Below are 17,500 nucleotides of genomic sequence, written 5' to 3'. Positions count from 1 at the left end.
TCTTCACAATTCACCCAAGTTTTACTTCAGGCTATTGTTGAAACTTTTTTCTTAGTTTTTCTTTTCATTCACATTCTCTATCTCCTTTGCTTTGACAGGCCTAAATATGCCCTGTTGGACGAATGCACCAGTGCTGTTAGCATTGATGTGGAGGGGAAAATATTTGAAGCTGCTAAGGATGCTGGGATTGCACTTCTCTCAATCACACATCGGCCCTCCCTATGGTGCGTTTCACCTCTTCTCAGACACCCGCTCAAATGCATCCATTCTTTTGTTTCCAGTTGTTGTTTCAGTTTGTGTTCCATGTGTATTTGCATATCATATCCAATACAGAAATGCTGTAAACAATGCCTTAGTAAACGTGGCTAAAAAGAAGGAAAAAAAAAAAACTGTTTTCGTAAACATCAAACATTTGTGTGCAGGAGTATGGGTAATGTAGGCAAATGTTTGATGTGAACATGAAAGACCTCAGCAGATCACACCACATCCTTAGATGAGCCGATCCAACAGCTAGGTGATGCTCCCCCTCCCCCTACCCCCCGGGACCATGTGATCGTGATGATGTGTCTGCATCTATCCAGCCAGTGTTAGCACAGGAAACTCTGAGAAGCCATCAGGCTTTTGTGTTTGTGTTTCATGGCCTCACCGCTGTCGCCTTCTGACAACCACACTTTTTTTTTTGTTTATGTCTCTCTCTCTTCCGTCCTCGTTACGCCTGACTCATCTCTCGTCTTCTCACAGGAAGTACCACTCGCACCTGCTGCAGTTTGACGGCGAGGGCGGCTGGCGCTTCGAGAAGCTGGACGCCTCCACGCGCCTCTCCCTGCAGGACGAGAAACTGCGGCTGGAGACCCAGCTCTCGGGCATTCCCAAGATGCAACAGCGGCTGGCCGACCTGTGCCGCATGCTGGGCGAGGACAGCGGCGCCCTGCCCGTGCTGGGGGAGGGGCCAGGGGACGGGGAGGGGCTAGAAGAGAAGACTGAGGAGGCGTCTTTGGGACAAAAGGGAGAGGAGTAGAGGAGAGGAGGCTTTGGAGACAGAGAAGGGAAATGCCACTGTGGCATGATGGTGGTGGCCTGTCTGCAAGAGAGGAGAGAGGAGAGTAGGGGGTGAATACATATGCCAGGCCAGGTGTGTGAGTGTTTGAATGGGTGTGTTTCTGCTGTAGTGTGTGTGTGTGTGTGTGTGTGTGTGTGTGTGAGTGAGAGAGAGAGAGAGAGAGAGAGAGAGTGAGTGCGACAGTGGCAGGGAGGGAGAGAGAAAGAGAGGTGGTGGGAAAGAGAACAAATAAATTGATGCTGGAAGTGAGTGTATAAAATGCAGATGGCGTTGGATCAGGAGTGGAACGGTGAGGCCTTAACAAGCCGGGGAGTGTCGGTGGCACTCACCCTTGTGCATGAATGTCAGCAAGAGTTTATTCCCCTGCCTGGGTTATGCACGGGGGGTGGGGGGGTTTGGTGTTGGGAGGGGGTAGTGAAGAAACAGCTGCCAACTCTGCCAGGTGCTGTGGAATGATGAAAGCCCCCATGAAAGCTGTCTCTTGCCTGTTATCTGAATTCTCCACTGAATTTCAGGGAGGCTGTGGTACAAACGCCGCTGAGCCCCAGTGGGAAAAACGCTGCATACATTACTGACTCTAGTACTGTATATCACCATTATTTTTTGTGTTGGGATTTTTTTTATCCATTGTGTCCGCTTGCTGTACTGCTGTACACTGTCTGCTGGGTGAGGCGTAACCACTTGTAGACCTTTGCCATGTTTTTCATGACATCTTTGTTTGACCTCGCCAGCTTTTTTTTTATTTTGGCATTACTTTGCTTCTTCAGTTATTTCAGTTGAACTGATAGGAGTTCACGGTTCACTGATTAGAGTTGAACAATGTTCAATTGGGAGTATTTTTTTTTTTTCATTCTTTTGAATGTTTTAACTTTAAATGGTCCTTTCAGTTTTAGAAATGATTGCTGTACTTTTGAGTAGATCATTTCATTTATTTTCACTGAAATTGTATTTGTTTGTAATCAATGAAGGCTTCGTATCAAGGGCTAACAATTTGACTAAACTGTAGATGAAATTTAAGACCGCAGCAAAATCTTAAAATTGTAGCACAGAAATTGATTTTATGACTTGCATGGTTTACACATAGCTGAGCTGTTCTTTGCTGTGCTGTATATTGGATTTGTCTGATTCATGAATGTTTTTATTGTTGAGATTTTATGCTCATATGTCTTTGAGACACACAGAGGATAGGACAAAAATCTCATTAAACATTTCTTATGGTAGTAATGATGACCTAGTCTTGACCGAAAAACATTTGTTATTTTTAATTTGAACTGTTTAATTGTAGTTTGAATCAATCACTTTAATCCAAAAGGATTTTATAAAGTCAGTTCTTGCACAATTATTTTGTATTATTAGTTCTAGTAATCCTAACATGTAGAGATTTCCTTATTTAGTAGATGCTAATGAATATGTTGATGATGGTTTGGCTGATGAGTAATATCCCCTCAGGAATTTGCACAAGTATGGAAGAGAATTCTATTTGAACTCTTGCCCAGACATCATTTATATGTATCTTCAGGTCAGTCAGCGTGCCTCCACTGGTTCCAAGCAATACTGGCCAATTGTATTTGGGGGGCCTGCTAAAAATCAGAACGCTCTGCAGCATCAGTCCAAGCATAATCAGAAGGCTGCTGAAACCTGCCCCACAAAGACTCTATGCACATTATTATTATTTCCTCAGTGCCATTTTTAATTAGGTAAATAAAATTATAACTGATTTATTGGCTGTGTCCTTGTTTCATTATTTTTTTTATGTGTACGCTATTCATTTTTGCACATGAATGCATTTTGCTCATAGTCATTTATAATAGTGTTGGAAGGTATTTGTTGTAAGCTTGCTGGCAGGCATCATCAGAAAGTTGTGCAGTCACACTGCACAGAAAGTTGTGACAGGCACCTTGCCTATGCCTAAGAACATAGCTGACCACTATACAAAGGAAGTTACAGGGAATATACAAAGCCATTACGAGGCAGGCTGTGATAGAGGTGTCACATTGGTCATCAGTTTCAGCAGTATTTATAAATTGAATAAAAATATTGATGTAGCTTTTTCAGGAATAGGCCTAGGCTACTGCATGATATTGTTAGAGGTGTCAAACGCCTGTGTATGAGCTAGAGGCTAAACTAACTTGCAAACGGATAGGGCCTAGTTATCTTACTTTTCAGTTGGTGGCAGGCTATAGCTAGATATCCACTAAAGTAACAAGAAATTCCATAGATCATAGGGTTCAGGGAACTCAACTGTAAATCTCTGCATCCTATAATAGGCTACACCAAGTCGTTTTACCTGCTGCGCATGATAGTTGAGCTCGTCCCGTCACCAGAGTTACCGACTTTGGGTCAAGTGGTGGCGCTGGAGACCCAGCGAATAGCGTCCTCCACCGCTCCCTCTGAAGATTCCGGTGCTGACTCTCGACTCGGGAGTGAAGTCTTTTAAGGTTTTTGTGCTTGAATATCTGACTCCACGTGTTGCATTGTGGGTTTCTTGTCCCTAGTCGGGGAATTAGAAGCCACTGGATAGCACTTCAGTTTTGGGGGCGGGGGTGATAGACCTGAACTCTGACAGACATCATTTGGAAATTCAATGTAGGCTAAGCGATACAGAGGATAGTTGCGTGAAGTGTATTTTCTCGTGGATAACACCCAGCGCATCGATAACTGCGCGAGGTAGGTTGATTTTCTTGTTTTATCAAATAGTCGGCTTTAAAGGTATGTTTTCCTGACTAGCCGAAAGGTTACAAGTCACTGTTGTTTCCAGATCTAAAGTAATGCCGAGTTCATTTATGGGATAATTTCTTACTGTCCATTGTTTGAGCGTTTTTGAGTATTTACAAAAGATACGTGAATCAACATTAAAACTGTAACGATAGAGTAGACGTAGCGTTGTCGAATTACATTTTTGGTAATAAGGTTTAATGTTGGCTCCCTGGCGTAAACGACAACCGACACCTGAAGTTCACCTAATGCGAAGTTGCCCTTTCTCACATTAATCCATATAAAATTGAAAGTTGTGTGAATGGAAATGCCAGCCCTCTCCATTTTAGAGTCAGAGCATATAACTTAAGTGTAACAGGTTCGTACAGTGTATCTAGGCTAACTAACGACCAACTTCTTAAGAATATCCTAGTTTATTGTGTGGAAGATATATCTACGCTAGCAAATCCACTTGCATACGAAATACTTTGCATTCTTCCACGCCCGGTGGCTTCAAGTGTTTTTACTGGCCCAAATTCCCCCATTCACGATATAATTGTATTTCTAGTGGAAATAATTAGCTAGCTTCAAAGAATAAAGCAAATCCTCTCTGACATAGAGCCGACGTGTGCCAGTGAACAAAGTTTTGTGTAGGCTATTTAGACTGGCCAGCAGATTGTGTTCCCCAAATAAGTATTGGAATGTCATTGGTATTACTGATGGTTCACCTGTCGGTGTCTGCCGCTGTGGAGTCCGAGAATAAAATTCCTCTGCTTAAAAGCCAGCGAAGTCTAGTAGGCCTACACGCCCCCATATCTACCCTCAGATAATTTTGACACATTGTAACAATTCCAATGCAACAACATTAAGATGTTCGAATCTTGGAGAACACCACAGACACAGTGGACGTTCTTTTCATCCATCCTGACTGTCATTGGTCCACCACGGTTATATGAAATCTACAGCTGTGCTTCCTTATATCCTTCTTCCAGTAGTAACATGCCTCAAACTATTTTGGTGAATAATTATCAGAAGCTACATGAATGGCTAGGTGATGTGTAACAGTCCAAGTGATTCAGAGTTATGGCATTTGTAATTTGAGACCAGATGCGCCTTGAGGTTAGGGTCATATGTTCCACAGTGTGATTGCCCATCACTGATTGCTTCGAATTTGGCATAGGATATACAATGATACAAGCCACCGTTTCACAACATGCTTCCATTGTGAAATTCTGAAGCAACACATTTTATTGAGAATTATTACAATTTCAATGAATCTGTATTGAACTGATATGAAGTGCAATGTGCAACATTTATGTGCCTGGTGTGTCTTTTGCTTACCCCTCTTTTCTTGGTATACTTTGATATTATTAGATTTCTTCCCATAACACCAAATCTCCTCTCCTCCATCCACATGGCTTTGGGATTAGGGGATTTCCACAACCCTGATTACAATGTTTCTTGTTAATAATCTCTAATCTTGTCCCCACTCCCCCACCCAAACTGTACAGTAGGCTATGTGGTCACCACTGCTACAGTTCTAAGTAGTCTAAAATGTGCTCTGTGTATTAGACAATTGCCAAAGAGCCAGTGTAGCTTTTTAGCTAAGGATGGCTAATTGCTTCTACTTAATCAGCAGATTCCTTCCCTTCCTCTCAGATCCTGGGGAAAAACAAGTGTTAACATCATTTGCTTCATGTCAGAAAACACTGATTTCACGGGAGGCCACTTCATGACATGTTGGGTGCAGTGCAGCTCATTTAAAGTCTAGTCCTAACACAGCAAAGACGAAGCCTCCGTAGATTTCCTCCCCTGCTGCTGTTGCTTCTGTGGCTGCTACTTGACTTTGCTTGAGTTGATTTGGGTTGTGTTGTGATTTTGTTGAGCGTGTTGCATCATGGTTGCAAGACTGTGAGACTGAGGCATTGTTCTTTGTGGCAGTGGTCTCTAAAATCTCCAGGGTGTAATGTCAGTCATTCTTACTTTCGGTTGTGAATTTCTGCAAGTCTCAAATCTGTTTGAAAATTTGACACAGACTGCCCTCACAGCTCAAGCTGGATTAGGGAGAGGATTTTACTGGGGGAGGATGAGACAATATTGGTCCACACCCCCCTGTGCTTGCAGATATTGCTCCGAGACATTATGCACACATGCTACACAGAGACATTATTCACACCTTGGGACATGCTTCCCGAAACCATGATGCATCCATTACACACACACACACACACACTTATCTCATTTCAAATCATGGATTCCCAGCGTTCATGTTTGTAGTTGTCTGAATGTGTGCTTGTGGAAGTCCATGTCTAATGGCTTAATTAATTGCATTAAGGTCCTTGTGATCTGTTGTGTGGCTTTTAATAACTTGTGTTCTTCCGGTGGCTTCTTTTATTGTGTGCATGGGGTCTCTGGAGTTTTTGAAACCTAGTTACACAGCTTAGGCACAACTTTTTCACAACACATTGTTAGATGTTCAAAATATGCCGTTTTGTGTGTATGACCTGCACTTGACGATGCCTGCTTAAGGGCATCTGTTACCATGTAATTCTGTTTGTATGGTCTCAGTTGACATCTCCTACACAGGTATGCAAATTATCCCTCGTTTGCTCGCAGTGGCTGCTTGGGGAATGCAAATTATTACAGGAAGCTGCGAGTGGCAATACTGGTCTGTCAGGTCCAGCTATGTGTAAGTTAGAGAGGAAGAGTGGGAGAGAGTGAGGCAGAGGAAGAGAGGAAAACAGTGAAAGAAAGACATAATGGGAGAGTGGGAGAGCCAGAGAGAAATAGAGAGAGAGAAAGAAAGAGAGAGACTCATAGATGGAGCAAGCAGAGGGGGAGGGGACAGTTATGAGTAGAGAAGGCAAGGGTGGGTCTATCTCCCTTTCTGAGGCAATGAGAGGGAAGGTGGAAAAGAGGAGGAGGGGGGGGGCAGGATTTGAAATGCTTGTGTGCCTACACCTGCTCTAAAACAAGATTAACTCGAGGGGGGCTCACAGTTTTGTGTTTGGTCCCGCTGTGAATGTAAGCATGCATGCCGTTTTGTTTTGTGTTTCAACGTGCTTGGGCTGGCTGCATGTGTGGCTCAGGGGGGGTGTTTGCTTTTGCGGTTTGACACACTGCTGACTATCATTTTAACACTTGCCTCATGTTTCAAAAACTCTCTGGACACCAGCAAGGCATTTGTGCCTCTATGTCTGACGCAAAACAGCAACAAAAAACTAGGCTACGTATTAAGAATTAAAGGACTTCGGAAATACCACTGGCCATTTCATCAGGCACAGTGGCCGATTAAACACGTTGCTTCCACAACACAATCTGTCCAACCATCTGCTTAATTTTTCATCATTCAGATGGAATTTCCAGATTTCGTCACATGGTTCCATTGAACGAAAAAATCTGTGAAACCTTTTGAAGACTTATTGTGAACAACAAAGAAAAGAATTGAGTAGACTAGTAGAACCTAGACTACCTTTTGTCTGGAACTGTCTGCAAAATCTGTCAGACAAATGCAAAGCAAAAAACTACAGAAAACCAACCCTCCACCTCCCAAAGCGCAAAATATTGCCATAGAGCCGACAAGAAGTGTGTGTTTTTGATTGTCATAATGAGCTCTTGTTGACGGATCAAATAAAGTGTGTTTTCCACTGATCAAAAAGCAGCCTGTCACCCCCTGCGCCTTTGTCAGTCCTCCTCCATGTGTGTGTGTGAGTGCATGTGTGTGTATGTCTGTGTGTGTATGCATGTGCATGCATGTGTGTGGTAAAGGCGTGAAGGTGTGGCTGCCTGGTACAGCCGGGTGCCTCTCCAGCCCAGCGGCAACCGAAAGGAGGTCCTGAAGGAGGCGGCGAGGAGAGGAGAGGAGAGGAGAGGAGAGGAGAGGGGGCAGTGGGCCTTGCTAGCCCCACCAGGCAGGCAGGCAGGCAGGCAGGCAGGCAGCCTTCCCCAGGGCGGGTCCCAGGAGATTAGGGCAGGGGTACGGGGGGCTCCTGACCACGCACAGACAGATTAGAGGCTCTCGGCTCAGACACCGATCCCGTCAAGTGTGGTGACTGAGCTCCGAAGAGTGTTTGTGTGTGTGTATGTATGTGTATGTGTGTGGGGAGGGGGGTTGCGTTATATGTGTGTGTATGTATATATGAGTGTGTGTAGCGTGAAGAGCCCTTGATCGTGCCAACCGCTGTGCTTCCCCTCCCTGTCGCTTGTCAGATTGCGCCCAGCGCACAAAGGAGGAACTTCAGACTTGGATGCGCTCAAGGTGCCATTAAAAATGCATGCACAATTTTATTTGATATATCATGCGTTTTCCCAGCGGAGTTTCACTGGGTGCTCCTTCATCCTCTTCAAACATCCACCCCAAATCTCCCTATGAGGCGTAATTAATTTCTTTCGATAAAAATCAGGATTGGTTACTTGAAAATAAGGCCACAACGTGGACATGCAGTCAGTGTTTGTGTACCAACAACAACCATCACTGCACTCTGTTTTTAAAAACTACACAAAAACACTTTTAAAAATATACCATAATCGCGTCTTTCTTTTTTTCCCTTTAGTCCTCCATCCTGACACGGTAGGCATTGAATCCCTAGTGCTCAGTGACAAATGGCCACCGCCCTCCCTCCAATCCCTCCCCCATCTGGGGATTGGCGATACCACACAGTCTGAGGATTTGCGCTGCAATAATCTAGGACGCTTTTTTTTTGGGGTGGGGGGGGGGGTGAAAACGAGGTACTCAGCCCCCTGGTGCGCTTCATTGCACAACACGCAGCAACACTCGCTTTGCTTCTTCCCTTCACCCATTTGCCAAACAAATGAAACGAAATGACATGAATGAAAGCGCCCAGTGCTTTGCTGTTAAAAGTGGGTGGGTGGATGGGTGAGTGCGTTTTGTGGGATGGTTAGTGAAGGTCTCCCTGGCAGTGTCTTTGGGTTTGGGAGCCGCTCATGTCCTATGTTCGCTTTGCCATGCATGCAGGGTGGCAGTAGCCACCAGTGTTGATTGTATAGTGCTCCAACCCACCCCCACTCCCCCCTCCCACACACAGAGCAGCCGTCAGTCTCCCAGCAGAAGCGGGACAGCACAACGACAGGCCAGGATATGAACGCTTTTATCATCAATGCTGATAATAGACACAACAGAGGCCGAGGCAGCGTGCCATGGTAGTTCATTTTTCTCAATATTGTCGGTGGGTTAACTCAATTTAGTGAGGTGTAGCCTGCATAGCCCCATTAGAGCACAATTACCACAGAGCTTACGACAATTATCTCCTCACAAAGGATGAATCAACGACCCCCCCCTTTACCAAAGAAGCAATATCTTCTTAAGTGGGTGTATTTTTTTTTTTCCCCAACGAAACCCCAGGAAATAGCTTTATTTCTGTGCTTGGAAAAAAATAGAAGGGGTAAAGAAAAGGGGAAAAAAAACCGCTCAAAGTGAGCCAAGGCAAGCAATGTGGGTAAACTAGTGGCAGAAGGCGGCTGGAAAATCCTGATGGGTGTTTTTCTTTTCCTGATGTTCCAGTGGTCCTCCCTTCGGCGGGGCCGGGGCATTGTTATCTGATGGCCGGGCTTTTGCTCTCTCGCGCTCCGGCTGTTTAACAATGCTCAGTCTCCCAGAACAGCGCGGCTCTTTATTCCGCCGGTGCTACTTTAAACACGGCTTCTGCACTGCTCCGCTCTCCACACAGCCAGTGTACTTTTACTGGCCCGGGCTAATGGGGCCACCATTGGTAAATGCATGTTACGCTCTACTACAGCATTTGAAGTGGAGCACATAACTATGGGCTGTTAGCATGTTTGTATATCTCATTTTTTTTTTTAAAGATGGGTTTTCAAACCATCTTATTACTTGTGTGAGGGGTGCAGCACACTGGTAAACTCATTCCATTCTATTCTTGGGCATCAGACACTCCAGCTCTCTCCCTCTCTCCCTCTCTCTGTACTCTTCCCTTTCCTTTTGTTTTCCTTTCCGTCTCTTCCTTTCCTAGGCACTCCTTTCTCCGACAATTGTCTCCCCACCGCCACCTCTTCTTCGCTTCCTCTGTCCTATCCTGAGTCACTAAACCCTGGCTGCCCACACGAGAGCAGTTAATGAAATTTAGCCTTTTATCCCATTAAGATGGAGGTCAGGCGACCATAGGTTCCAGCGCCGGCTAATATGGCCCCTTTGTGTGTTTTGTGTCCCCGTTTTGTGTGCTTGGCGTCTCTCTGAAGCACGTTGATGAGCCTTTACAAAGTTACCCAGTCGACAATGAGCTTTTTATAGGCTACCGAGGAGGATGACCAAGGTCTCAACCCTATTTTGTCTGCCAAAATGCCCCCCACCCCCAATCTCAATTAACAAGACAGCCACTCTCTCTGGTTGTCACGCTCACTGGCAACCCCCCCCCCCCCACACACACACTCTCCAGCCCACCCCAGCAACCCCTAGCCATAGGGGCCTGAGTCTGGCCCTTGATGCACTCTGCTGGCTAATAACTGGCCTGGTGAGCCAGTGGTTTGCTGGAGCCTGGAGAGGGTGTTTATGGGTGCTGGTTTTTATCTGTGGGGTCACAGTGGGAGCAGTTGCAGTTCTCTGTGGTTAACAGCTGTCTCTGGCAGGAGATGACCAATTCAGGGAGGACAGGAAGGCCCATGCTCTCCTCAGCACGTCCCCAGCTCGTCGTCAGCATGCCCGCCCAGCGCCTCAGCGTGAGAGCAGTATAATCATAGGGAAGGGAGGGAAGGATGTGCAGAGAAAGGATAAGATTTGATTTCTCTCTCTTTCTTTTCTCTCTCTCTCTCTCTCTCTATATGCTGCTTATACTCTCTCTCTCTCTCTCTTTATATGTTACTTACACTCTCTCGCTCTCTCCTCTCTCTGTTGCAGTAGAAGGCTAAGTGTTTAGTTAGTGAGTGACTTGTTGCAGTCTAATAGTTGAGATTGCAAGTACACTTTTTCTTTTGGTCTAGACTGTGTACTCTTTTTCTTTTATGATTGGAGAAGATACCCCCCTCTTCTGTCTTTCCGCTTTCTTTTTCTGCTCCATACCTCCCTTTCTGCTAGTGTCACTGCTCCCTTCCTTCCGTGAAGTGGTGCATCGTGTAGGCCGCGGATCTCCAGCGTAGATTATAGAGTCTGTAATAATGTGTGTCAGAGGCAGGGGTGGCAGTCTAATTGGTGCCTTTGCTCCCGCAGCTGTCTGGAAGCGCCGGCATCTGCTTCGCTGCTTGCTGCGCTCTCAGTGCGATCTCCCGTTCCCTCGCTCTATCTTTTTCTCTCTCTCTCTCTCTCTCTCCGTCTCTCCATGCCGTCTAACGTGGACACGCACCGCCAGCTTGTACGCCCCCACTTGCCCCCCAACCCCCCCCCCCCCCCCCCTCGTGACACCCCTCTGCCGCCCTCACGGCTAAACCCCTGCGCGATCCTCTTTAGTCCCTTTGTTTGGCAGAAACATCAATTGTGTCATCTGCTTTTCTTTCCCCCTCTCCTTTCATAAAGGAGGGTAATGACAAAGAAAAGCGGATCCATCTCCGATCTGTGTCGCAATGCAAGCTGATAAGATCTGTGTCGCAATGCAAGCTGATAAGATTGGTAGAGCACTCGCAACTAGGCAGGGGGTAGATGTGTGGTTTTGTGTTTGTATGTGTGTGTGAGAGAGTTTTAATGGGGTGGGGGGGTTATTGTAGTCATGTCGCATACATGTATGAACGTGGATGTTTAGCCGATTAAAGGGTAAAGTATAGATTAGGGCATGCTAAAGATGCCGGAGCAGGCTAAGTGCTGACTATCCGCATCTGGCCAGTTAATGTTGGTGAAGTAATGCACACTTTGCAGATCTGCTTTAGGCTAAACCCCGCTGTTAACACCCACTTGTTTATCATCCCACTCCAGGCTCTTATTGCGTCTCCTGCGCAAACATAGGAAGAAATTTGCACAAAAATTTGATTTCGGCTGATTGATGAAGGACTCGGTTGATGTTTCTAGCCTGACTGCATTCACTGGCAGCCATGATAATAAAGAAATAAGAGAGTTAGTAGGGGGTGTGTGGGTTTTTTTCCCTTTAGTTTTTGTTTTACTTCTTTTATGGGCTTTGCTGTTTTGGAGCGATAATGGCTGTTTCTCCTGGGCTTGCTGGTTTCTCTGTGGTTTTGTCATGAGTTCTTGTGAATTTCCCTCTGTTCCTCATCCCTGCCTCAGTGCTTTGCTTCTGCTACTGCTGCTGTTACTGCAGTCCTTGTGGTTGTCTAACCTGTTATGCCACATGGTTATCAGAGAACTGCCCCCCCCCCCCCCCCCCCCACACACACACACACACACACACACACACAACCCCTAAGCTCCCCCAGCCTTCTTGGGCTCTTGGGGCGTGTCTGTGCTGAGCCAAGAAGGCACCCTGGGGTCTGGTGTTCCTCCTGAGATGCCTTCACGCCCCTGTGCTCCTTTTCTCTCCTCTCGCGTTCCTCTCGAGAAATGTGCAATCGGAATATCACATTAAAAACCTTGATGGTTATGGAAAATCTCTCTCTCTATCTCTCTCTCTCTCTCTCTGTCACACACTCTCACTCTCTCTGTGTGCTTGCTTGAGCCCTGTCAGAAGAAGAGCGTCCTTATCATCACATTGTGAAACTCTATGAGAGGATCTCATTCCCCGAAGACTTGGAAGAGGCTTAAGCCAGCGCCTGCTGCTATTTCAGGAGCAAGGCACGTGTTAGTTGATAAAAATCTCGACAAAAAGTAAAAGCTACTCACGCCCAACCCCCCCCCCCCCCCCTATTGGAGTGCTTCTGCGCCGCCACACCACTGTTATCTTCATCAAAATAAACAAGGCTGTTTGCCTTTGCCTGTGATTGTTTTGCTCAGACAGGCACCCAGGGGAATGGTGCTAATGTGTCTCAGCAAAGGACGTGTTATCGTGCCAGTCCCAGAGTGAGACTCCGTGAGTTCAGCTTCATTAAACTCCTCGGCTTGAGTCAGGAGAGAAGTTTGTCGAACCGCTCTGGGGTGTGGGATCAGGGTGCTGTGAGGCGGCAGTTGTGGCTATACAAGCTACATTTGTTTGGGGTCTCACCCTCTATTTGGACGCAGATTGCTAACTGTGTCAAACTGTATGTTTTTTTTACTTTCTGAAGAGATGTAAGGGTGTAGCAGCAGCTTTTTAAGTGACCCTGATACCTTCATATCACAATGAAGATGGTTGTTGTTTATACAAAGACAATGCAGGTGCTAGCTGTTGGTGCAAAGCTCTGAGGCAAGTCTTTGATTACACTGTGGATACTTGGAAGAGCAATTCCTAGATTGCGTGGATGTCCCCATCTGACTGGCTGTAGCTGTCTTGTCCACCCCCCCCCCCCAACACACACACACACACACACACACACACACACACTCCATTACATCTCATCTGCAGTGTGTGTTGCTGGAAAACCAAGATGGGAGTCGGAGCAGCCGGCTGTAATTGGCCTGGCCAGCTCATTATTCCCGACGGACGCATATTTGGCTCACCATGCTGGAGGAGGAAGCTGCGCCACGGCGCTCGGGGTCAGAGGTCACCTCCAGCCACAGTGGCACCATTCAGCGTCCTGACGGGAGCCGTCCGAAACACAGGGGAGGTCAGCCCGCTTCCGCCAACACACACACTGGCCATCTTTATCATAGCCCGCTTTGATATTTTAATAGTCACGCTTGTCTGTGCGTTTTCGAGCCGCGCTCCATGACTGGACTGTACTGTGTACTGCGCAGTGGAGTGGAGCGGAGCGGAGGGGGGAGATGGGGGTGGGAAGTGGCCGATGGGGTGGGCGGCAGACGGAAAGACCCAAACACAGTGATGGACTGGAGAGAAGGAGATGAAGAATGTCCAGCGCCTGTTTTCCAGTCTCTGTCCATCCTGACAGCGGCTCTCTTGGGTCACTGCCGGAGCCTGGTGGTGGAAAAAAATGGCACAATCGATCTTTCAGTCAGTGGAAGACCCCACAGAAGAGCACACGCACAAGCCAAGAGGATTCACTGCTTATGACGTCAGCAGACGCACATTCTTACGTGGGCCACACAGATAAAGAACAACAGTTTTTGTCTTGTTATTTTTTCACTTCCTTTTTCAAATGTCGTAGCAGGTACCAGAAAGCACTGAAGTCAAGTCAAGTCAAGTTTATTTATATAGCACATTTCATATGGCATACACAGACTCAATGCGCTTTTAGAAAAACATTATCAAATAGACATTAAAACACATTGATAGTAAAATAAAATAAAAATTAAAAATTAAAATGGTAATAGAAATAAAAGTTTCTGATAAAAGTAATAATGAATGAAATGATTCATGAGTATGAAAATCATGAGTATGAAAGTCGCCACACCAACTTGGAAAGACCTTAAATTTTAATCAAAAGCTGAGGCAAATAAATATGTTTTCAGTCTGTTTTTAAAAGAATTCACTGATTGAGAAGATCTCAGTTCAGAAGGTAGGGAGTTCCAGAGTGTAGGGGCATAGTGACTAACAGCACCATGAGCGGAACTAGTATTTATTCTCGGGATTAAGAGGAGACCTTTGCTTGAGGACCGTAGGCATCTGGCTGGAGTATATGCAGTTAACATGTCAGAGATATATGATGGGGCTAAGCCATTCAATGATTTAAAACCATCCAAAGATATAAATGCAGTGCAAAAATCATGATTTGATTTTTAGATATGTGTAATTGCCCTCGTGTGTGGTATCTGCTTGTGGGGTATAATCACACCTGCACTAAGCAGAATGTGATTTTATGAAGAGACCGCTCTGTCCGTGCTGTGTTTTTCTTGCATATATTTGCCTTTTATAGGAATCGCCTCCTGCCAGCCATTTTAATCTCGGACAGTAGACCAGAGTGGAAGTGGGATTGGTTGTGTACAAAAAGAGAGAGCAGTAGCCTTTGCAGCATCTTCCGGACTGACAAAATAACTGACTGCCAAAAATATGCGACATTTGAATCGATTTGGCGTGCATGTAATCAGTGCTATTGTTCAGGGTTGTGTCAGCGCGGCTTTATGTGAATGTATTTGTATGTGCGTGTCTGTGTGTGTGTGTGTGTGTGTGTGTGTGTGTGTGTGTTTGCAGTGTTGCTATGGACCATGCATCCCTCGCCTGTGACAAGACTGTGAAAAGAAGCCTAGTCTTATTTGTTTTGTTGAATCTGCTACTATGTGCAGGTTTGTGTGTGTGTGTGTGTGTGTGTGTGTGTGTGTGTGTGTGTGTGTGTGTGTGTGTGTGTGCAAGTGTTTTTGTCTGTATCTTTGTGTGTGTGTGTGTGTGCATGTGTTTTTGTCTGTATCTTTGTGTGTGTGTGTGTTGTGTGTGTATTTGCAGACACCTAATTGAGTGTGTGTCCTTGGTGCAGCCCTGTGTGTTTGGAGGAGGGGAGGGCCCGGGCTTGCATCCTCACACAGCCTCCTCATTGTTTGCTAGAGTGCCCAGGCCTTGGCTTCCTCTGCCCAGAGCACTGAATGCTGCTAGACAACTGCTTGGGCCGCCACTCTGCCAAGGCTCTCAGGGGCCGTCGGGGCCTGCGCTCCCAAAAACTGGGAATGCTGTGCTGTTTGCATTAATAAGGGCCTGGCCCTGGTGGTGTGAAAAGTCGCCCCGGCCAGCCAAAATATTGTCATCTTTTAAAAAAAAAAAAAAGATATCAGCCTTGCACTTCCGACAACTGCCTTCAAAAGAAATGTCTCCATGTGCTCTTATTTTCTAAAGGGTGTGTGTGTGTGTGTGCACACACTCGCTCACTCGCTCTCTCTCGCTCCCTCTCTCTCTCTCTCTTTCTGTCTTTACCCCCCCCTCCCCTCCTCAACCTTGGTCATTTCATTATTTGGTGGATGCCTCTGATTTTTTTCTTCACCTGCCAATAATGGTTTCCTCCCTCCGTCACACACATTTCCCCCCAATTACTGCGTGTCACCCTTCACCCTTTCCCCTCCCCCTCTCCCTCCATTCATTATGGTCCCTTCGCTGCCTGGCTGCCACAGTAACTCTCTCCCTCCCTCTCCATCTCTCTCTCTCTCTTTCTCTCTCTCTCTCTATCTCCCTCTCTCTATCCATCTCCCTGTCTTTTACCAACGGCCACAGTATCTTTCCCATTTTTATGCAACTGTAACTACCTATCTCTCTTTGTTTCTCTCATTGCCCACTCTCTCTCTCTCCCTCCCTTCTCTCTCTCTCCTCCCCATGTGTCTTATCTCTCCGTAGTAGCTGGCCCTCACGGCTTGTCCCTCTCCCCCTCTCCCCATCCCTTCATGTGTCCTGCCTGGTCAGTAGACCCTCCCGGCCCCCCTCCATGTGTGCTGAGCCGTGTGTGGTGGTCCGTGGGTGTTGGTGCTTTTGTGTGCAGGATTAATATTTTATGAGGGCCTTGATGAGGGCTGTTCACGGCTTTGGGCAAACAGTCCCAGCTGAGCTCCCAGTGCTCCCAGCATGCCTGTTCATCACCAAACTCGCCTGGGAATCTCTATCCCTCGCTCTCCCCCTCTCTGCCTCACTCTCTCTCTTTCTCACTCCACGCCCTCCCTAACTAAAGTACAATAGGCTGTCATCATTTTTCCTGGCGTGTCAAGTCAAGAAGCCTCTCCCTCCTCTCGCTTTTGTGTAGCACTGGGATTTTGAATTTCAGTTAAACGCCTTTGTTGGTGTCTGTTGCAGACCACCACAATTTGGCTACTATGAAAATGTCGTGGTGAGTTGCAACGTGTCTCGTATTGTTTTGTTTTTTAGCTTTAAATTAGTTCATCCTGCTGGAAACCCCTCACATCTCGTATTTGCGGTGCTTTTTAACTACAGACAGCTTGTTAGCTGTGGGGGATTAAATGTTGACTCTTGACACACGGTCCTAAACCATTGAGGATTCTTTTGGGGGGAGTACGGGGGATGTTGCCACTTTTGGGGCTCGCTATTCGTTTTAATCGTCATTGTTAAAACCCAGAGTATCTATGTCAAACCCCGGTTTAGCTGTGGCAGGCGGCTGGCAATATCCATCTGTCACTCCAGCTGCGGTGCTGAAGGCGGGGTTGAAGTTCCTGGTTGTGGGTACGCGGACGTAAACACCCTAAAGTGGGCGGAGATATTGTATTCATCAGTGCGGTTAAGTTCTCGCCCATACGCGAGAAAATTAAATATTAAGTATCACGACCCCGCCTGTTAGAAAGCAGCTTCATTGAAAACTCTGTTTTGGGGGATGCGTAAAAACGCTCCGCCTATTCCCACCAGTCTGCTCTCACTGCTACCTCTAATCTCCGCCGCTTGCGAACAATGTAGCGCACACATAATGGGATCTATAGACTGTGTTGGCTAGGCTCCGGTGTCGTTTTTTTTTTATTTCTCCGCTTTTCAGTGTTGTTGTTTTTGGATTGCGCTTTAACACGGATCGGATGGGACTCCAGAGAATGAGCAGCGACGCCTCTGAATGAAGTAAGTGTACGGTGCTTCATGCAAGTGAACTTTGATTGGCGTGTCTCCTCGCTATAATATGCCCGGTGCTCCCTTCGTGATGTGTCTGAATTTGGATGTAACAAATGCCGTGACATTAACAAGACAAAGTAGCAATTAGTTGTAACAGTCTTACCATGCTTACAATTCCTATCTTTTTTTTTTATTACAAAGTATCGTCACTCAGACAATAGCCGGATATCACTGGGTTCCCAAGAGTGGGCGTTTTGCTAGGCATATTTATTTAGTGAAAAGTAGACATGTTATCACTCCTTATAAAGATTTTAATTACTGCCAACTCATGCATGGCTGTTTT

General features: G+C 46.3%; 2 protein-coding genes across 4 annotated transcripts in view; both read left to right on the top strand.

The window, feature by feature from the left end:
* abcd1 (ATP-binding cassette, sub-family D (ALD), member 1) overlaps window positions 1-2,781 on the top strand; it is a 17,260-nt gene extending 14,479 nt beyond the window's left edge. The window contains exons 9-10 of the mRNA XM_076277324.1: window positions 99-224; window positions 742-2,781. Of these exons, the coding sequence (XP_076133439.1) occupies window positions 99-224; window positions 742-1,018 (403 nt within the window). The 3' untranslated portion in view covers window positions 1,019-2,781. The remainder of the gene's footprint in view (window positions 1-98; window positions 225-741) is intronic.
* Window positions 2,782-3,540: 759 nt separating this feature from the next.
* The window catches only part of plxnb3 (plexin B3), a 62,570-nt gene continuing 48,610 nt past the window's right edge, over window positions 3,541-17,500 (top strand). For 2 of the 3 annotated variants that reach the window (XM_076277021.1, XM_076277020.1), the window contains exon 1: window positions 3,541-3,727. The gene's annotated coding sequence lies outside the window, so the exon portion shown is untranslated. Of the gene's footprint in view, window positions 3,728-16,832; window positions 17,167-17,500 lie in introns of those variants that run through there. The other variant, XM_076277022.1, reaches the window with a different exon arrangement.

Source organism: Alosa pseudoharengus, unplaced genomic scaffold (genome assembly GCF_046254945.1).
Source record: "Alosa pseudoharengus isolate Yale_2024_CS ecotype anadromous, Long Island Sound unplaced genomic scaffold, YU_APseudo_1.1 YU_APseudo_1.1_scf_9, whole genome shotgun sequence".
Taxonomy (NCBI): Eukaryota; Metazoa; Chordata; class Actinopteri; order Clupeiformes; family Clupeidae; genus Alosa; species Alosa pseudoharengus.
This window is presented reverse-complemented; position numbering and strand designations above follow the sequence as displayed.